Below are 20,866 nucleotides of genomic sequence, written 5' to 3'. Positions count from 1 at the left end.
CACGACATGGTCAGACATCCCACCGGCAGCCCCACTCCTGCCCTGACCCCCAAAGCTCCTGTGGCCGCTCCTGCTCGGAAGGGCCGGCAGTCAGACACAACCTCTTTTGCTACCAAAGTCATGGGGCTACACCTAGAGCTGTGCAGAGAAATCCTTGTGTCCCCAGCCTTGAAGATCAGGCAGCCACGGTGGATATTCACTACACACGTGTGCTGACAGCTGAGCTGGAAGAGCAAAATAAGAAATGAAAGGCCATTCCTGGACTCGGGTGCACCACTGGCTTCAGGCACCTATGTCACACGTGTGCGTTACTGTTCAGTGAGCACCCCGAGATGCTCGTGGGGTCCCCACAACCCAGCCACAGGGAGGAGGCACCACGGGGCCAGCCTTGTCGCAGGCAGTGGTGCAAGCAGCTTCAGCAGCTTGATCTTTGGTCAGGGAACTGGGCAAGCAGCTGGGGATGGGACGGAAGAGACGCTGAGTGGCATTAGCCAGCACTTCGCTCAGCGATGCCCCTCTCCTGCACCACCCCTCAGCTGCTGCTCGCTGCTGAGCCCCGGGGGATGCTGGCGCGGCAGAAACCCAGCTGACAGCAGGGCTGGAGGCACTGCTGGGGTGAAGACGATGGAAGGAGACAAGGACTTTGATGCAAAAGCTGGAAGCAGCGCTGCAAAGCAGCCGGGACACAGGGTGCTCCCCTTCTCCCTGCCCGGCGCAGCGCTCTGCCGAGCCCCAGCCGAACAAAGGCCCTTTCTCCCCAGGCCTGCCTGGCGGAGATGCTTGTCAGGTCGCACCCGCGATGCTGGCGATGCTGGCAAGAGCCCACAGGCAGGAGGGGTGCGCAGCAGGGCGGGGGAGAGCCAGGGGGGCTGGGGAGAGCCGACAGCACTGCGGGAGCCATCCAGGGCAAACGAGACGAGCCCAAGGGCCGGTTGGCCATGCCAGGGAAAGGCGGCTGTGCGTTCGGCTCCGAGAGCGGCAGGAGGCTGCGGAGCTGGGAAAAACCCAGCAGCTCCTGCAAGGGTGCTTCGGAGCACCCACAGTGCCACCCAGGGGTGCCCCCAGCCTGCCTGCCTGCGTCCTGGGGCTGCAGGCAGCAACCCCAGGCGCTGCGGCTGCGGGATGTCGCCTCCCCGCTCTGAGAACAGGGAAAAGGCCCTTTAATGGCCGGGAGTGCATTTATTTGTTTTTACTGCTCCATTATCAGGGCTTGAAGGCTTGAACATAAGCAAAGGCCGGAACCAGCCCAGGGAGAAGGAGACTTTCTAGAAAACACACACATAGAGGCACATGCATAAACATACAGATACTATACATGCATGCACACCTCTCGCTCCTTTTTATTTTTTTTTTTTTTTTTTGCTGAGCTGGCGAGAACGGTGGGAGCAGAGCCAGGAAAAACAAATCAGTCCTACCATCCCATTCAGGAAGTTTCACTTTAAACCAAACCAGATGATGGCTCCAGCCCTCGGATACGTTTAACTGTGAGATAACCAGCCCACAGCACACCATGCCAGGGCTGCGGCTGGGAGGGGAGAAAATAGTCCCGATTCCCCACGGCTGCTCGGTGTCACGTAGGCACCGTGCCCTCCCTGCGGAGGAGCAGGGGCTGGTGTGGGTGGAGCATGGCTGGGTTTTTCCTAGGAATGCCTCTCTCCATCTCGCTGCTGCGGAGGAGTTCCCTTTTGGTGTTTACATGGTGCTCGCGAGCTCTCAAAGACCGGGGACTAGGCTGAAGTCACGCACCGAAGGGCATCTGAAGTCATGGGGAAGCCAAGTGCTCGCCGCAGTGCGGAGCAGGGGAGGGCGCCTGCCATGGGCTCAACCAGGCGTTTGCTCAACCACAGGAAGAACTTGTTTCCAGCCCCAGATGGTGATCACATTGTGCCATGAAACCAGGAGGATGGAGAGAGCTCCCGAGAGGTTCCTTTAGCTCTTGTGCAACTCTGGACTCCCAGCCCACAAGTTAACCCTCCCGAGCCACCTGGGCTTATTCCATCATTGCCCTGCACCATGCAAGAGATGGAGTAAGGTCAGCAATGCCCAGTCACAGCTCTCAGGACAACCCTAAGTGTGCAGAAACCTTTAAGGTCACCAAAGAAGGGTGTGAGGATCACACAAGGAGGTCCCCAGGCCAAGGTCATTCAAAGCCAGTGAGAGATCACACTCCAGAGCCCCTGGTGCAGCTACCAGATCTAAGACGCTCCCTTAGACATCACTGACCATTGAGGTAGATCCCTGGGGAACTGATGTTGACTGGTGGCTCGGTGACTTTGCTCAGTCACGCACAGCGGCTTCGCGGTGTTTTGGTCGATGGGGAGGGGGGCTGCCCCCACGCCGGCCCCCTGCCCAGCCCCACCCCAGCCTGCGGCAGCGAGCAGCGGCGTGCGAGGGCAGCACGACTCAGCTGCGGACACTGGACGCCTGTGCAAAGCAATGAGTTCATCCCAGTGGGGGAATAATCCCGGAGAGCAGCTGGCCACGGCTCCCAGCGCAGCTCTCCTTGTGCCAGGTACAGCTGGCTGCTTGTTCCCAGCCCCAGGGGGAGCAGAGCTCTTCTGAAACACCAGAACGGCCAAAGCCCAGGGTCTGGATTTGCTTAGGAACTGCAATTTAATAATGCGTTTTGGAAGAGGAGTCGGCTTGAGAGTTGGCCTGGGGTTCGTGCAAGCCACCCGGGGGAGAAGAGGTAACCACCCCTGCTCTGTGCACTGTGCTCATCCCTCACTTCCCCTCCTTGCTGCAAAGTCAAACACACCCATCGGCACCTTCAGCTTCGCTCTCCCTGCCGCAAGCCAGCCATGAACATCCAAGAAGCCCCTGTACAATGCGTCTTTTTCCATCTGCCAGCACACTGGTACCCAAAGGGGGGAAAAATAAGACCAATATTAGTTCTGAGGCCACGATCTGCCCGCTGCATTCATTGCTGTAAGAGCATCCTTTATTTTTTTAAGCATTCAGACATGCAAACCGGGAATGCAGGTGGGATGCAAATCCCAGTTGCTCGGGCTGTTTTTCCCAATATTCACGCCTCAGCAGTGATACGCACCAGCAGCAGTTTCCAGTGCTTTGCTTGGTTTCTCAAATGACCGTCAGTAACTTAACTGGCAGTTGCCAGCTTCAGGCTGTAACTGGGAAAATGCGCCCACTCAGCTCTGGAGCCGTCCAGGAAAGCATTCCTAATTCCCCCTCCCATTCCCAGCTGGATTGGGGGAGGCAGGGAGGGGAGAAAAGAGCATCAATTGAGGCTTTCACTTCCCAGCAATGATGCTCATCTGCCACCGAAAATTAACTCCATGTGCATCTTATTTTCGCTGTGGTTTGCTCTCCGTGGTTGCCAAAAGGGAAACGATACCCCTTCCCCCATGCGCTCATCCCACCGCGGCGGCCGCAGGAGCTGGGCCTCCTCAGGTCTCGGCACCGCCGGTACTGCCCGACCTTGTCCTGGTTGCATTTACTGGCATGGGAGTAAAGACCTCTCTGCACTTCACAGGGGGATTTTCTAAGGATGTTCACAGCTGAAGCAGGTAGAAATGAGTGGGTTTCTCTGCAGAGAACTGCTCGCTCCCAGAAGACAAGGGAACAGAGAGTCCTAAATGGAAGGGACCCGGCACCCGTACGCTGCAGGCGCGGTGACCCCGAGGATGGCACTCGCAGCCTGTCCCGGGCTGCAGCACCCTTTGCACCAGCTGCAGCACCCATTGCGTGGGGCTTTGCAGGGGTGAGGGCCTGCAGGAGGACGGGGCGCAGCCAGCAACTCACCTCCCGGGCTGGTCGGGGTATTTGTGTTTGCAGTATGCCTCTAGCGACGCGTACACCTTCTCCCGTAACGCTTCCACTTCAGCCGGGTTGGAGAGACCTTTTGAGTCTGAAAGACAACGGAAGAGCCATCAGCCAAAAACCTCCAGGCTTTCCAGGCAGGCAAGGACCCCCCTGTGCACCCCTCCAGCCCCCTCCACTCCTGCTGGCACCACCAGACCAGGGCACAGCGTGGACATGGGGTCTGAACCCCAGGAATTCGGGGCAGCACCTAACAGCTCCTGGGGAGCGTTCAAGCCGTGACAGGTTTGCCCTGTAACTACAGCTCTCTTTTACTCCACCTCATACCCCAACCAACCCCAACCATTTGGGCTTATTCCAGTGGTCACTGACCCTCATGAAAAGGGTTTAAGTCCGCCCTCAAGTCCCAGATTTGTGGGATTTCTCCGTCCAGCACAAAACACTCTGGCAGGGCTAAACGAAAAGTCCCTGCTCTGGCAGGTCCCCCACAACATGGCAAGGATCTGTTTTTAGTAGGGTGAAAGGGACAGTCAAGCAATCGATATCCCCAAGCACATGCACCACGGGAACCTCTCCAGATTCCCCTTCTTTTACCATATACGGCTAATCCCAAATTACAAACAATAAATTACTGGGGATTGCAAGGGGAGGGGGGATGTCAAGCAGGAAAACAAACCCAAGAAAAGCAATAAACCCTGCTGAAACACCCTGGCTTGGGTTCGGTGGGAAAGACCAGAGAAAGAGCCATCCTTGGGCACAAACCACGCTCCTGCAAGGGGAGGGAGGGGAAGGGGTGGCCGCAGATGTGGTCTGTCCTCGGCTGCCGTCTAATTCTGCTCCTGACTGACCCGCTCTAAAATATAGAGAACCCCCCAACAGAGCTGTCCAGGTATCTGCAGGCTGGCAGTCTATCCCCTGCTGCAGCAAGGCTTTGCTCTCCGGAACACCAGAGACAACCCCCGGCACCGAATCTTCTTCCCTGGGAGAGCTGGGGCCAAGCAGGGGAAAGACAGCAGTGTAAAGTCTCCTGGAGTCTGTAAAACTAAGCAAGCTGTGGACAAAAAATAAAGTTCTTGTGTGTTTTATGAGCATGTTTCATGCCTTTCACCCTCTGCAGAGGGCTCTTCCAGAAACACAGTTAATAAAAGCCCTTGGATGTTGAGATCAGGAAATGGAGGACAACAAGGTCCATGCTCTAACTTTGCTCTAACGCATACTTTTGTCTTAAAGACTATATAGATTAATTTTTGCTCCTCTTCAGGGACAAGCGCCTCAAGCACCAAGAGCTGTCTTTTTACAGAGTTGGGTGAAACACTGAAAATAGGAAGACTCTGTACATTGATCAAACCAAAGCTGCTCAAGCTCAGCGGAGAACTCAGCCCATCAGTATGCGTCAACTCCAAAAGCAGCATTTGCCATCTCCTCAGATGATCATGGCCAAGTCCTGGCCAAGGCTGGGCCCTGCGCGAAGAATATTTTGGACCATGAAACCGTGCTGCCCTCCGCAAAAGGGAAAAAAACCCTGGGAAAGGGAGCCCTGGAGAGCAACACTGGGCATGGATCCAGATCCATCCCTGACCTGCAAATGACATGCTTATAAGGTGGCAGACGCACGTGCAGCACTTAATTTGGCTTTCATCCTTGCCTCACTTCCTTCTTGCCCTGTCCTCGGGAGTTGGGTGCCCTTGGTTATTTGCAATGGAGCTTTATATGCAAGAAAAGGAGCCAAAAGGACACAGCATTAGCCAAGAGAGGACTGAAGAGAAGGTAACGGCATGTACCGGGGTTGAAGAGGACAATGGCTCGCAGGCAGCCTAGCTCTGTCTTGTCCATCTGCATGTCTCGCATTTTTGACACGAGTTCTGTCAGTACTCTGCAAAGGACACAGAAATCACAGGCGTCAGCATTAAAAAGAAATGGAAAAACACCCAGGTGTTAGACCCAGAGTGAGGTCCTCCGGTGCATGGTTAATGAAGTCACAGGATAGTGCTCGCTTATACCAGCTGAGGATATTCCCTCATTTTCCTCCTGTATCAAAAATAGCTCATTAGGAACATCAATAGTTCCTGTGAGATACAAGAAGGATGGTAAAAATTGGCTTCATACATTCACTGAGAGGCTTTGGCACCTGAGAAAGCTGCCTAAAAATAAAAAATAATATTAAAAAAAAAACCCAACAGGTATCTAAAAGCAATTTCCTCTGTCGGTAATTTTTATTACTCCCTTTGCTCTTACTGCAGGTGTCGGTCTTGAAATATTTTCCACTGATTGCCCAGTTTTTCCTGTTATGTGTTGCAGTGAAGTCATGATCTTGCACTTATGACCTCACAGGAAACAAATGATGTCACCCAGGTCCAAAGAACAATTTCCTTGTGAAGAAAGGTGATTTTGTTTCAACTAAGCTGTAGCAAGATGAGTCTTGGGCAGAGAAACAAGCCACAATTTAAGCGGTGTCTGGAGCCACACTGTGGGTCAAACACCCTGGAAGTCTGGCTTTAAAACACTTTCCCAAAGCACGAGATTAAAGAGCCCTCAGGATACGCATGTGGAACCTGCTGGGTAATATTGGTGCTTTTTCATTGTGAAAATAAAATCACGTCTTGCTCCAATTAAAGATGAAAAGAAATAAAGGAGCGGCCTTCTCGTAACATTAGAAGGCATCTGGACCCCATGAAAGAGGCTTTGATTTGCACTGGGCAGCCCTCTCCCTGACTATTTCAGGCTGCTGGTTTCTGCAGGTTTAAGAGGAGGGATTTAATGTCATTGCCTGCAGCAAGGACCACAACATTTCCATGCACGCCATGGGATGGACACACCTCAGCCCGGGCTCCTCTGACCACGAGCCCATGTGCCAACGCATCTCCATCCGACGCCTCAAGCAGGTTGCAATGCCGGGACAGAGACGGGGATGCCTAGGCAAGGTGGCGTGAGACGCGTTCCCCACCATCCCTCCCTCCCTCCCTCTGCCCACCTGTCGAAGATGGCCCCGACGCCAGCACTGTGCGCGCTGTTCCGGTGCACGTGGAGCCCGGTGGCTAAGAGGATCCCGTCTTTCACGGCTATGGAGCGGTGGGAGAAGGAGGCGATTAGGAGCTCATTCCACCCTGGGGAGGAGAAAACAACCAAGGCCGCAGGTTAGAGCCATGGGGTCCTCAGCGGGTTTGGAAATCAGCATCACCTCCACAGCGCTAAAAAGAGAGGAGGGAACTGCTCAAGAACCGCCTTTGCTAGGGTAACGAGCCTGGACATAGGAAGGGAGGGGGGAGCCAACCCTTTCTTGGATGTCAGGGAAGGAAAATAACATTAAGGAACAAATGCACTAAAAATATAACGCTAATAAGGGAAGCAGTTTCCTCTATAAACTTTGCAGGCACCAGAGCAAACAGCTCTCTGCCCTGCTCCTCTCGCTGTGAACCTACGTGTGGGTGTGGAGCCCTGCACTCCGCCTCTGACCTTATACTCCAGGCCTCTGAGCAGTTAAAGACCTATTAACGCTTTATATCAGCTAATCGGGCTCATTTTCAGGCCATAATGGGGCACAAAAGTTAATTCACCATTATTCAGCGGTGTAAATCAGGACCATGAAAACTCCTTGCAGGTTTGTTGCTTCTGCCGTATAAATACTGGAAGGGATTGCCTCTCCTCTCGCCTGCCGCTCTACAGGGATGTCCCACGTCCGACACTGCTCCACTAACAGCTTTCCACACATGCTTGGAAATCAACGTTTGTCTTTTTCAACCGGACACACTACTTGAGCAAGACAGGAAAACACATCCTCTGAGCCCGGACACCACGAGAGCAGTCTGGGCTAGTTACAAATGGGGAAGGGAAGGGAGATGCAACCTCCCTCCCCGCCTTCCAGCTCCTCTTTCTAATTTAACACGTCTTCAAATTCTTAAATCTGCTATCAGCAGACTTCAAGAATGCCCAAAACAAACCCATAGCAAGAACAAGCGCTGTGAAGTTTTGAAGGGTGAGATTTTTGGTGACTTTGAACCAGGCTAGGCATCTTTGGTAAGACAAGATGGGTCTTCTGCAACCCTGGGGAGCCTTATGCTCAGCACACGGCTGATCTACCCATCCTGAAAATGTTCTGGTGTCCAGAACACAGGGCTGCTTGGCAGGGTCCAGAAATGTCAGGATATTTGATTTATTTATTTTTTCCCAGGCTGGGAAAGCAATGCAAAAACATCCTTTACCTTCTCTCCTGCCACAAAAACATGTCTTTTCTCACTGACTGGAATAAATACAAGGTCCATATGTGCCGTATTTACCTACTGTTGCAGAGGTGGTTGTGCCATTAGAAATGTTGACAAGGAATAAAGTTCACTCTTTCCTAAGTGGCCACAGGACGTTTCCACCCCAGTCACAGGAACATTTTTTTGGCTATTTACTGGGCGAGGCCTGGCACTTGCAGAGGGATTGCAACACTTGTGAAACCCACGGAGGATGGAGGAGAAGATGTGGGACTGCACCGGGAGTCTGCAGGAACCATGCTCCGTGGCTGAAGAGGACGTCCCAGAGCCAGACCCACAGAAAGGTGCCGTGGGTGCCTCCCACCAGCCGTCACACGCAGCCCCACAGCAACTCCACACGCAGCCCCTCCATGCAGCTCCAACCAACAGAAACCAGAGCTGGTTCACGGTGTCCCTCCGCGACACCAGCTTTCACAGCTCTGCCCTGACTCTTGGCCATGACCCAACACCCTTCTGCCGCGGCTCCGCACAGCTCCAGCGGTGCCGAATCCAGCCTCTGGCTTGCCGGGAGTACGTGCAAGTGGTGAGGCTGTGGGGTGCTGCCAACATCTGTGCTGGGCTTATTCCAGCTAACGAGCGCCAGATTAATCAGCATCCTTCAGCTGAATTATTCCCGTTTAGAGCTGGGTGTTTCAGCTGAAATGGGGAACCTATTTCTACCCGGTGCTTTCACCGGAGCATCCACAAAGAGCTGACAAGAAGAGGCAAGCAGGAAAAATTAGGTATAACCACAGGCAGCAAATCTGAGTTAGAGATCAAACAGGTCTACCCAAAGAGTTTTGCATTTCAACCCAAGCTCTGGAGAAGCAGAGCAGATTTCTTTGACCCTTGCGACTCCTTCTTCATCGAACAAGGTGGCTCCCCGGATGCTCTGGCTCCTCTGGGGTAGGGAAGGCACCTGGCAGCGCAGTGACCATCGTATTAATCCATCTCACTACCAAGCTTCCCCACCAGCACTATAAAATGAACTGCAGCTGCAGAGATGTAGTGCTCAGCATCCTCCGCCAGGCTGGCCTTGATGCAGAGGAAACATCAGGTTATTCCCGTCTCAGCCATAGCAAGGTTGGAAACAAGAAAACCCAGGGAAAGCAGGCTTTAGAAGTTGGATTTCCTTCTCCTCCAAAAAGCTCAGGGAGGGAAGATTTTTAAATGATTCAGGATTAGAGGAAAGCTGGTGCTGGCCCATCCAGCACCGCTCATCCAAAGATGCTTGCTCCACTTAATTTTGCCTCCAAGGATGCATGATCGAACCTGACTGATGCTCTTAGCTAAATTTTAATACTTCAATATTTCATGGGCAGCTGTTCTCAGCAGACCGCTCTCCCCACTCAATAATAGATAGAGCCACTGGTTAAAAGACTTGGGGGAGGTTATCTGAGGCCCCGACAGAGGTGCTTGGAGCAGGGAGCCCATCAGGGCCGCTCCAGGTGCTCAGCCTGGCTCATGGCCACGGGGTTAGAGCCACCATGAAATCTGGGATGCGATGGGGTCTGCAGCCCCCTCTCCTTCCTGTGGAGCGGCCCCTCCAGGATGCAAGCTCGGAGTTGGTCATAACAACCACCAGCACAAAGGAGAGAACATCAGGTCAGAAAAACCTCCAGTTCAGCTTTCATTAGTCATCTTCTAAAGAGAAAAGGAAAACCTTGAACTGTTGTTGTGGCTGTTTCCGTTTCACAAAAGAAAAAACCAGCTTTTTGTCTGAATCCAGTTCTTCCCTGAGATATTTGCAGAAAGCTCTCAAAGATTTCTGTTGAGATGCTTCCCTTGCTCATCCACTCTCACAAGAGGCTCTAGAGACCCTCTTCAGAAATACACTTTTTGTATTTCCAGAGAGGGCCCTGAGCCAGCTCTGGCAATACTCACACCCACGGAAGAGTCAGAGGAGCACCCTCACCAAAGGGCTACCAGGAGGCATCCAGGGAGGGCATGGGGCTTGGCCAAGTCTGCCGCAAGAATAAACCCCCCGAATTCTCCATTCCCAGAATACTGCTGTAACCACTAGATGAAATGTGACTATGGAAATCTCCTTTCAGTAATATAAGAAGAGTGGAAAACCTACACCAGTAAACGGTGAGACTTAATCGCCCAGAAACCATCGAGGTCAAAGATTTCAGAGAGGTTGCAGGAGGGACTGGCTATTTGTATGCAGGGCCAAGGTACACAGTTAGATTGGTTGATAGTCAATAAAAAAATGCTGAATGTATTAAGATTCATGCATTTGGGCTACAGTCAGCTTTGTTAAACAGAATAACAGCTGGTTTGTGTGGTGGGAAGGAGAAAAAACCAATTCCATCATATTCCTGCTCTGGAGCCTTTACACCTTCTCCTGAAGCAACCTGGAGAGACCTTGGACCAGAGGAGTTCTGGCAGTTCCTACCTTTTGTGTTTATGTGAATCCTTTGTACTTGGTTCTTTAAGCACTTTTCTGCCCAATTGCATGGGCATTTATTTTGAGGCACACACTTTCTACAGTAAGAAGCCAGGAATGCTGCCATCAAGGTGGATCAGCAGTGTCTTGTCTACAGAGGCCATTAACTTGAGGCCAGAGAAGTGCAGAGAGAGGAACACTCACCCTGTGGGGTTTTCCCCTCTTGAATTCCCTACAAAAGTGCATCTTGGGGAAACAGAAGGAACTATTAAAACTACCAGGCACTTCAGAGTCCCCAGCTTACTTGGGTTTGGCTGCCAGACTGGTTCAGTGCGGGTAGCTCACCAGCTCTCCTGCCCTGAGGCTGCCCCTCTGCTCTGCACCACACTCCTCAATCATTCCCTTCTGAATTCCCTTGACTACTTCGAGTGGCCAAGGTGGGTGCCTCTCATTGCCAAGCAGAGAGCTGGGTGCCACCGCCAGCCGTCAAGGTCTCCTCATTTCCTCTCCCAGTCTCACCCTTCACATGGAGTTTGTCATTTGCTAGAAGTCACTTCATCTGTCCCACTGACAACCCGCCTTCCTCTTTGTTTAAGGGAGCAAAACTCTCCGCTGTGTCAAGCCAAAGCCTTTTTAATCACTTATCTGATGACTGGAGCTATGCAAAGAGCTTCATGCCTAAAATGCACCCACATAGAGCTCTGCTCTTGATTTCTTGCCCTCCCCGGTCTTTGTGCGTAACTGTCAGCAGTAGAGGCTTGAATTTACTCGACAGGAGAAGACCCTTTTTACAGCTAACTGCTTTTTACCTCCCAAAGCCTCCGTCCTTGCAGACCCCCTGCCGCACGAGGAAATTTAAAATAAGCCCAGAGAATTTTATTTTCATCTTGGTGGGTGGGATAAGGGGGTTGATATATTTTTCTCCCCTTTCTGGTTTTAATTATGATCAAACATTTTAGTTTGATGACATTTCATGGAGTCCCAAGCCCGCTTGGTCTTTCAAGTCTCAGCTCGGGAGGAAGGCAACGCGTAGCTTGGTTTAAATCACCCAGCGCACATCTCTGAGCGCCTCGCTCATTGGAGATGAAGCGGGCCATTTTTCAGCTGATTGGCAGCTGGTGCAACATTTTGGATCACGTTCAGCAACACATCCCTTGGGGCTTTTTAAATCCCATTTAGCAAGTGAATTATCAGAGGCTATTACTCAGAATCAGTTAAAGGCTTTCAAGTTGCCGGGACCTGTCACTGTTGAGATGTAGCACTCCTCCAGCCCCGCGCCCGAGCCCGCGCGGAGACGGTTCCCACTCACCTGCTCTGAGCAAGATGACCTGGTCATCCAGGGGCAGCTCGGAGAAGTGGGGGATCCTCTTGGCCCACTCCACCAGGGTGAAGAGCTGTTTGTCTGCTGCCTGGCATATGTTCGTCACCGGGTCATTGGGCTGCCAAGAAAAGGAGATTGAAAAGCTGGGAGAAGGCAGAGCAAGGAGAAGAGGAGAGGCTGAAGGAGCAGCTGAAGGGTCTTGCTGCCTCCCTGCTGCAGGGAAGGACCCCGAAGTTGGGATCCCCCCAGAAGTGGACGTTATCAGTCACAGGGAAAGGAGGTGACTTGGCTCCTCCACCGTGTGGTTTTAAGTAGTTTTCAGCAAGCTCCAAAACAGCAACCAGGAGCGTTGAGACCCAGTATCCATCACACTGGCTGATGAACCAAAGTAGGTCCAGCCCAGGGATGGGCAGGCTTCTGCACCCATGGAGCACGCACGTTCCCTGCTCCACAAACCAGCACCAGAGGGGGCATTACAGAAGAAAAAGAAAAACCCTTTCCTTTGAAATATTATCCAGTAACAAGAACCATCTGCTCTCGAGGAGGACAGTCAGCCTAAACACACCAAATCCCTGTTTAAAGGAACTGCTAACAGCTCAAGTGGGCTTGTGATTAGGAACTGGAAGAGACTGTCTAACCCCAGCATAGACAGACCTCGCTAGTACAAGTGTGTATACAGGGTTTAACTCTCTGGGCAGGGATGTATGAGCCCCTCCACCTATCCCACTGTAATCCCTGCTTATGTCTAGCAGCTTTGATTGTACAATTATTTTTCTTCCATGTCCTTAAAAAAAAGCAGTTTCCAAATTGGAGGAGGAGTGTTTACTTCACCCCCGGATCAAAGGGGGAAAGGGGTGTGAGATCAGAGCGGCGGAGGCAGAGCAGATATGAATGCCAGCATAACCTCTCCCTCAGGCAAGAGTCTCTATTTCTGCAAGACAATGCCATTTCTCACCACGAGCTGGCTGCTCTATGGCAAACCCCTCTCCCAGGCTGGGCAGATGAGGACCATGCTGCTGAACCTCACCTCTGCCCCCCGGAGCCATGCCCTGGAGCCCTGCTCGGTCCCCTCTGCTGTCCCCTGGCAGCAAACACAAACTCTGCACCTCAGCAGCCAACATCTCCCATTCTCCAGGCTTAAAATAACCAGCATCTGGCAAGCTCAGGGGCACCCGCCTTCAAAGTATTTTCACCTGTTGCATGCAGAGATGGATGGGAACGGGCTTGTGTTCAGTAGTGCAGCAGGGAGCATCGTTACAGGGGTTTTCCCCTCACTGCTCTGCCCATCTCCAGCAGCTCCCTGAGGGGTGCAAGGGCAGGGGAGCCTCGCTCCGAGGGAGCGGGGGCTTTTCCTGGGGGAAAGAGACACGAGCAGGGACGGGGCTCTTCCCCAGAAGAGAGAGAAAAGATGGGATTTCCTCTGGACAGCAGGAAAACCCTAAACTGGGTGCGAGGAAGAGCTTTACAGGGTTGTTTCACTGGAAACACGGGGAACGTCAGCATTCAGAGGCATTTGCAGGAAGCATGAGAAGGGATGCCCTTAGTATAGGAACATCACCAACTTCAAGTCATCTGAGTTTGGTCAGCAAGCTGGAGCAGCCAGGTGGAGAACCCAGGCGTCCCGGCTCCTGCGGGGCGGGATGGGGATGGAGCCCGGGACGCCCCAGAGCAGGACACGATTACGGGAGACCCCGTGCTCCAGCAGAACCTGTCCCATGAAGTGACAAGTGCCTGTACAGCCCCATGAAAGGGGTATTTTAGGAAAGCTATATGTTTTTGCCAAAGATTTTATCAGGGGTTGCTTCTGGGCGGGTTGTCACCATCTCTAGGACTCACCCTGATGCAGCAAGCTGGGCTCCGGGTCTCCCAGCCTGGACTGTATCACCGCTGCTCTGCAGGCAGCACAAGCTTTACCCAGCCTTCGGTGCTTCGTAGAAAGCCTCAGCGAGGGGCCCAGCCTTTAATTACACCTCAGATGGCAGTTCCTGGAACCACCACGCTGCTTCCTGGCAGAACTTAATCACTGTAGCTTGAGAGGCAGCTAAAAGTATCACCCCTGCAGGCCGAAAGGGCCCTGGCTGTCTCCAGGAGGGGATCTGCAAAGCGGTGCTAGAAACCCTCCCTGTGCATGGTAAGCAAATCCCCTCCTGCAGTAAATAGCAAGGGCATGGTGCCGGAGTGTGACAGAATGAAAGGACACGCAGGCACCTGATCCTTCTGGAAAACCGGAGCTTGGAGACATCTTCCAGAAAACGGTGACTTGAAACCAGCTGCTCAAAGGCCAATTAAGAGCTAACGGGGATAACACCTCTCAGTTACAGGCTTTGCCTTTCAGTGGCCAGGAGCCCATACGAGGTGGTGCTTAGACTGCAGGAGCCCAGCTTCACAGCTGCTGGGGACACGGGGCATAGTCAGTCCCAGCTCCCAAGGGACAGGGATCACACAGGGTCTGGGGGCTTCCTGGGACACACGGTGGGGAGGAACCCTGCTCATTTACAGCTTGTGGGAACCTCCCAAAGGGTTTCTCCCCTTTGCCAAGGTCAGAAGCCAGACAACCGTTGCAATTAGCAGCTATTTGCAGCAGCTGAAGAGCTGTTATCAGGGGCTCACCGGTGCAATTACTTCAAGTGAGTGTTTTAGTGATGGTCATTGAAACACTAGTCCTGGCACTTTCCTACCACCCAAGGCAGGGAAGCAGATTTGCAGCAGCACATCCCTCTGTCTTAGCTGCTTTCTGCCTGGCTCAGCATCCTTCCCCATCCTGTCCATGCCACCCGCAAGGATCACACCCCGCTGTACTCCCTTTTCCTCATCGTGGGCTTCCAATCATGAACATATCCCATCCTCTCTGGGGTCAATCAAGGTCTCAGGACAGAGCCATGGGTCCCCTCCCTGGTCACGTATTCAGAGCAGCACACTTCACCAGCAACAACGTGTTTGCATACCAGGGCGACTGGAACAGCTCACAGGCTGCCGCCCCCCTGCCCTCCCCTTTTACCAGCTCCGAGGACTGTACGAAGCCCAACAGTTGGGTCCCACGCTGCCCTAGGTGGAAGATATCGGTGCCAGTGCCAGCCTGGCAAAGCAGAGGGACCTCCCTCAACCAGAGCTGGGATCCCTGCTCTCAGAGCAGCCAGGACGCCGTGGCACAAGGTGACAGTCACAGACATGACAGCATCTGGGAGAAGAGGGTGTTAACTCCTATAGCACCCTGCCACCTCCATCCCAGCCTGGCACAGCCCGGTAGAATCGTCCTTGCAAGCGCTGGAGCTCTCCAGCTCACCGGCAGCATTCAGTGCAGATGGACTAAGGTGCAGGGGTGCAAAAATAAAAGGACCCAACATACCAGACTAATAGGAAACAGCTTGTGTTTTACCCCGTGTCTATTAGGGACTGCATTTGTCTGTCTTTCCATCACATGGGCTCTCTGGGGAGGGCTGGGAGGAGGGCAGCTCCTCCGCCTTCCCTTGCCTCATCCAGTGGCTTCGTCACTGCGAGCTGCTGATCTCATACATCTCATACATCTGCTAAACCTGCTACAAATGTCACCTCATCGACAGAAGCCGCTTGATAATAATAGGGCATTTCAACCAGCCTCCTGCTTCTATTTAGATGCAACACACATCCTTGTTCACAGTAAAGCGTGTTGAATTATGCAGGAACCAGCTTTCAATTTGCTACAAGAGGCTGAGGAGACACAGTGCCAGACGAAGCCATTTATTTCAGCTCGCTCTCTGGGGTTTGTTTTCAAGTCAGCACAACACTGGCTACAACTCCCCTGAAGTATCTTTAATCCAGATAGCCGTCAGAGCCCCTCCGAGCCCCTCGCTAACCGCAGCTGAGCTGCCTCCTCCAAAGAAGCCCCCTGCAAGCTTTATGGCTGCTCTGGTCAGAGGGCATCGGTGCCTGCAGGGTGCAACTGGGCTCTCAAATGCGGGGGAGCACCATGGCCCTGTATCTGCTTCTGGGCTGTTTCACTGAGGAATCGACTCTGTCCTTAGCAGGAGGAGTTATGCACTGAAAAACCTCACCCAGCAAGCCATCCATAGAGCGTCCTTGTAGGTGAAGGCCAAAAAGAGCATCCCGTAGAGGCAGCCAAGACTTAAGACTCGTACAAGGAGCAGCCTGACTCTGAGATCTCTTGTCAAGCCCTGCCATGTAAGGTGTTCCCTGCTCAATCCTCCAGCCTCATATGAAGAAGATATAAAGTACTATTGTAGCAGAAAATAAATACCACAGACTCCTCCTACTTCCCAGAAATACCTGCATTTCATCACCTCTCAGACACCTAGGACAGAGCAATGGGCAATGCGGAGGGCTATCTCAGCGTACGTTCCTGCTCTCCCGGGTTAGCCAGCCCACATGCTCGCAGAGACCCAGCCGTACCTCTGTGTGCCCCTGGAAGACTGCTAGGCAGCCAAGAGGCAGCCTGCTCCAGCCTCTCCCCTCGCCAGCAGCAAGCCTGGCAATAGCCAGCAGGGTATTGGGGTAATTCATACCCTCCGCAGCCCTGATGGCACCTTGCAGCCGCAGTACCCCCTCCTGCTAACAGAGCATGCCGTGGGATGGTGCGTGCGTGCCGGAAGGCATTGCCCTAAGGCAAATGAGAAATTAAGCATCTGCAGCTGACCCTGGCCCCAAAACCACAGGCACAATGGTGCATGGCAATATATTTTTTTCCTCTCCCCCTCCATCTCTTTGCTTTGAGACTTCCCAGTCCCTCAGTATCCCAGGGCTCTCCCAGTATACCCAGGGGTGGGAGTAATTAGCCCTGCTCCTGACCCTACTGCTATATTAGTTGCCTCAATTGCAGTCCTGCCTTTTAGAGGCATTCCTCTATTCCCATTACTTTCACAGGAAGAGGGGCTACTGAGGAATGGGAACTGCATCCTAAAGGCTGTCTAGACTGGGCAGCAAGTACCTTCTCTGCAACAGGGCTCTTTATGAGGGCTTTGCACAGAGTCTATGCTAGAAACAGAATTTCAAAGGATAGGTTGGCTCTCACATTTGGAGGCAGCTGCTTTGCAGGGAGGCTTTCTCTAAGCAAGGCTATAACATGCTGATAAGGGAATCTCTTAGGAAGGGGACCAAGACAGCTTCCCTCATCACAGTTTCTCACTCTTTTCCTCTTTCCCTGTCAGCCATCTCTTGTTTACACAAGGTCCGGTGAGAGCCTGGTTGCTTCGAGCAGGTCCAGTTATAATGCAAGCTTTGGAAAGCAACTTGAAAGCAACCTTCTCCAGGATTTTTTCTTCCTAGAGCCAAGCAGCTGTACAATTCTGCATCTGAAAAGTCACACCCCAATTTTACAACCCTTATCTCTTTGCACTTCAGCCACACAGCTCTGTTTATTGGCTTGATTGGACTCTGAGCTCTTCACAGCATGGAGTATGTTCCTGCCTTTTAGCACCAAGGACTGTTAACTAAAATAAAATCTTCTCTGTGACCCCTTCCAATTATGCCTTACAGTATCTGTTCTTTCACTCTGGCAGTGAGACAGACCAGTACCAGTGCTGGTGGCTGCGCAGGGGTGGAGGGGTTTGCTTTCCTCATGCTCTCCTCTAAGCTCAAACACGGCATCTACAGCAGAGCTAAGAAGTCGCATTTCTGAGCTCTACTTCTTTCTTTTCCCATAAGATACCTCCTCTCTGACCTAGGCCCACTGCTGTATTTGTAGGTCAATCCTGAGGCCCCAGAAACCATCCCTCCTGCCCCGTGTTCCCGGGATGGGGCCAAGGGGAGAGGTGTCTTACCGAGCTCGGCGTCAAGCCCATATTTGCTTCAATGTACGTCTCTGTCTTTGGCTCCACTGCGAGTTCAGCTTCCAAGATCTTTTCCACGGGCATGTCCTCGTTAGCGCTACTTGTTGACTCCACCTCATTCTCATTACGGTCCTTCCCCCGCTGTCTCTCCTCCTGGACGGCTGGAAGAGGATGGAGAAGGGACAGTGTCAGTCTAGGGCTCCTGGCCATGGTGTCACCGGCTGAGCTGGGACCCCGACCCCAAAGCTCCACGGAGCTACAGGCGTTACTTAGCCATGAAAACCTAAAGCATCCTCAGACCTCTATGACCACAGAGACGTCTGATGTCTTGTTCTCCCACCTGACCCTTCCACCAGTGTGGTCTGTGGGTCTCGGGCTTGGATAGTCCAAGGTGGGTGAGGTCTGGGGAAGCCACTGAGCAGCCCTGGCCTGGGAGAGCTGCTCCGTGTGTGCTCCTCTGGGAGCACGGTGAGGGAGGCTCCTGCTCAGACCTGGCCTCTGCTGGGAAACTCCCCTTTCCACAGAGGGAGAAGCCCGGAAACAAAAAAGTTAAAGACAAACGATGAAAAGCAAAGGAAGCAACATGGCGAGTCACCGCGGGAGAGGGAAATGGATGGGTGAAGCAATAGCGTAAGGGAATCCTAAAGAAAAGAGAATCAGTGAGTTTAAAGCATAAGTCCGGAGTTCAACCATCTTCTGAGCCTGTTAGTGCTGATTTTCCATCAAGGTCATGCCACGCATCTAGTTCCCCAGTCCAGCCGTGATGGCTGCCGCCGGGCTCCGCGGCAGCACAGTGCTGCCGTGGGACAGGAGCTGGGATCTGCCGGCAGGCGCTCTATGCAAACCACCATCCTGTCTTTGTCTCTGGGCAATTTCTAGACAGGAGAGACCTGTCCCAAATCCTGTGTGGTAGGAATAATCTAGCCAGAAGCATGTCACATGCTGATGACTTAATGTCTGAGCAGTACTTAGATGAAAAACACTTATTAGATGCTAATAACATTATTATTAGTGATCCTCCTTTGAAACCAGGACACATGCTTTCCCTAAACCTGGAAAGCAGCATTATGCAGTTACATCAGGAACTATCTCTTTCTCAATCATCCTGTTAATATCCTAAATCACCCACTTTTCCACACACCGTTGTTTCCCACATCACGTTTTAGCCCAGTCCAGTTCAGAACAGCCCAAGCAACAGGAGTTTCCATCACTAGTCATGAGAAAAATTCCCATAACTTATTCAGCTTTTTGCCGAGGACTGAATGAGGCATTCAGTAATGTAAAAAGGCCTGCTATTTATTGACAATTATCCTAACACTTTACTCCTCTGCTGAATTTGAAGCTGGTTATGTGATGTTAAGAGACAGCAGCAGGGGCACGGGTATTGTTCTAGGGAAATCAGAGCTGCCTGTAACACAATAAGGCTTCTTAGGCGATCAGTGGGACCAGCTCTACGCCAAGTGCAAAAATAAAATCTAGAATATAAAACTTATTTCTTAAAAAACAGGAAATTAAGACACATGCTAAAAGAGTCCTATATGGACGTTGATTCCCATTAACCCAGCTCCACCCCAGCACGCGAAGGCCTGGGGCTGATTTCCACTGCTCGCCCTCCCCTCCTGCAGCAGCCGCCAGTGCAGTGTTGCTGTTTGCTGCATGTCAACAGTGTTCAGGCTCCTTCCATGTGAAAGCTGTTATGCAAAAAGCAAGAGATTATTTTTTGCAAACTGCTCTCAAGTTTATGGGCTGCAGAGGCTCCCAAGGCCCACGCAATGTTTTCTGCTTGGTCTGCCAGAGCCAGGTAAGCTGCTGCTGTCAGAGCTCAGATTTGTGTCATGGCTTTTGTCCACCCGGCTCTTGCCTAGCACAGATTCTTCTCTTCACCTTTTCAGGACAACATAAAATCCTGCTTAAATTTCTCCCCCCACCTCTACTCCTGCTTTCTCAATCATCAAAAGGCTAGAAATTTTTGCTTATTGCCAACCCTTCTTGAACAGCACAGATGCATCATAACTCCTTTGGGCATGTTAGAAGAGATAAAACACCTACTAAATAACAGAAAAGCCTAAGAGAAAGGCAAACCGTCAACAAATGAGATTTTATAAAATTACTTAAATGCCAAAGACCTGATGCACAGGCGCAGCAGGTCTCAAGATAAAGGTGCAAAGTGTGGTTCCTTGCTCTGAGATCAACCCCTTCCACCCTGGGGCTACTCCAGCGGGAAGGGGTGCTACTCCAAAAAACACAACCTCTTGCTCAGCCGCCAGTGACTTAGCTGGAGACTGGGATTTGTGGGAAAGCATTGCAGAGGTCTGGGGAGACGGTGGCTACTTAAAGCCTTAAATCTGCAAATCTCAACCTCATCAAAACCAAGTCGCATTCTTGGGGGTGAAGAATCAGACACACTTGAAGGGTTATAGGAGAGTGAATCTTACAGGTCATCAGTGACAGCATTTCCTGGTGATTAGGCTGAATCTAGCTGATATAACAATAGATGGAAGAGACAGATGGAAAGAGATTATACATATAAGCAGTCATTTCTGTTGATCTGTGCTTTGAGCTGCCACACCAGAAATTTGGTGCTGCCACACGCTGCAGAGCTGGTCAGCGGAAAACTGACTCATCCCAGCCTGCTCAGCCCCACGCAAAACCCCTGACCCTCGCCCTGCCCAGCTGGCTGCCGCAGCAATGACACACCAGGCAGAGCAGATGGCGTATTCTCACCAAGTATGTCAGGTCCAAGGATCAACCAAGCCCTGGCCAGGGGAAGCATTACCTCCTTTGCTACCCCCGTGTTTCCAAGACCAGGCAGCCCTCTCCAAAGCCAGTCCAAGCTGGCATCACATCGCGAGCCCCCCCTGCAGCTTGGATGACCTCCATCCATCCCCTGTCCCTGGCTCTCTGGGCTGCAGGAAAGCAGTGACTGTTTCCCAGCGCTGAGCTGGGAATGCCATTATCCTCCCTTCCCCCTAAGAAGCTGCTCCATGTCTTCACCGAGGTGTGCATCTGCAGGATGAGGTGACTGTACTACGTGATGTTCAGTTGCTGCCTGCTCGCAGGACCCGCACGACCAGGTGTTTATGAACCTGACCTGTTCCTCACTTGGAAGCGACGCAGGACACCTGCTCAGCCCGGGCTGTTGGATGTAGCTTTCGGGGCTGCCTGTGAGGCAGCAACTCCTCTAGAGGTTGACTCAGTTGTAGATGCTATTTTCTGTACCTACAGGCAGCTCGAGGGATGAAGTGGGAACAGTTTAAATCTTCACGCGAGCAACAGGTTTGTTCCTGCAACAGCTCCGTGCCTGGCCTTGGGGTACGGTTGCCAATACACACATGAACTCCCCTCCGACGGTCACCTTACTGTCACGTTGTTCTCCCAG

At 52.3% G+C, this 20,866-nt stretch overlaps 1 protein-coding gene across 4 annotated transcripts in view; it reads right to left on the bottom strand.

The window, feature by feature from the left end:
• RXRA (retinoid X receptor alpha) overlaps window positions 1-20,866 on the bottom strand; it is a 124,639-nt gene that overhangs the window by 6,815 nt on the left and 96,958 nt on the right. For 2 of the 4 annotated variants that reach the window (XM_075112366.1, XM_075112368.1), the window contains exons 5-9: window positions 17,479-17,648; window positions 11,714-11,843; window positions 6,752-6,884; window positions 5,562-5,653; window positions 3,763-3,868 (exon numbers count right to left, since the gene is read on the bottom strand). In XM_075112366.1, the coding sequence (XP_074968467.1) occupies window positions 3,763-3,868; window positions 5,562-5,653; window positions 6,752-6,884; window positions 11,714-11,843; window positions 17,479-17,648 (631 nt within the window). Of the gene's footprint in view, window positions 1-3; window positions 2,855-2,899; window positions 3,519-3,762; window positions 3,869-5,561; window positions 5,654-6,751; window positions 6,885-11,713; window positions 11,844-17,478; window positions 17,649-20,866 lie in introns of those variants that run through there. The other 2 variants (XM_075112365.1, XM_075112367.1) reach the window with 2 other exon arrangements.

Source organism: Phalacrocorax aristotelis, chromosome 17, assembly GCF_949628215.1.
Source record: "Phalacrocorax aristotelis chromosome 17, bGulAri2.1, whole genome shotgun sequence".
NCBI lineage: Eukaryota > Metazoa > Chordata > Aves > Suliformes > Phalacrocoracidae > Phalacrocorax > Phalacrocorax aristotelis.
This window is presented reverse-complemented; position numbering and strand designations above follow the sequence as displayed.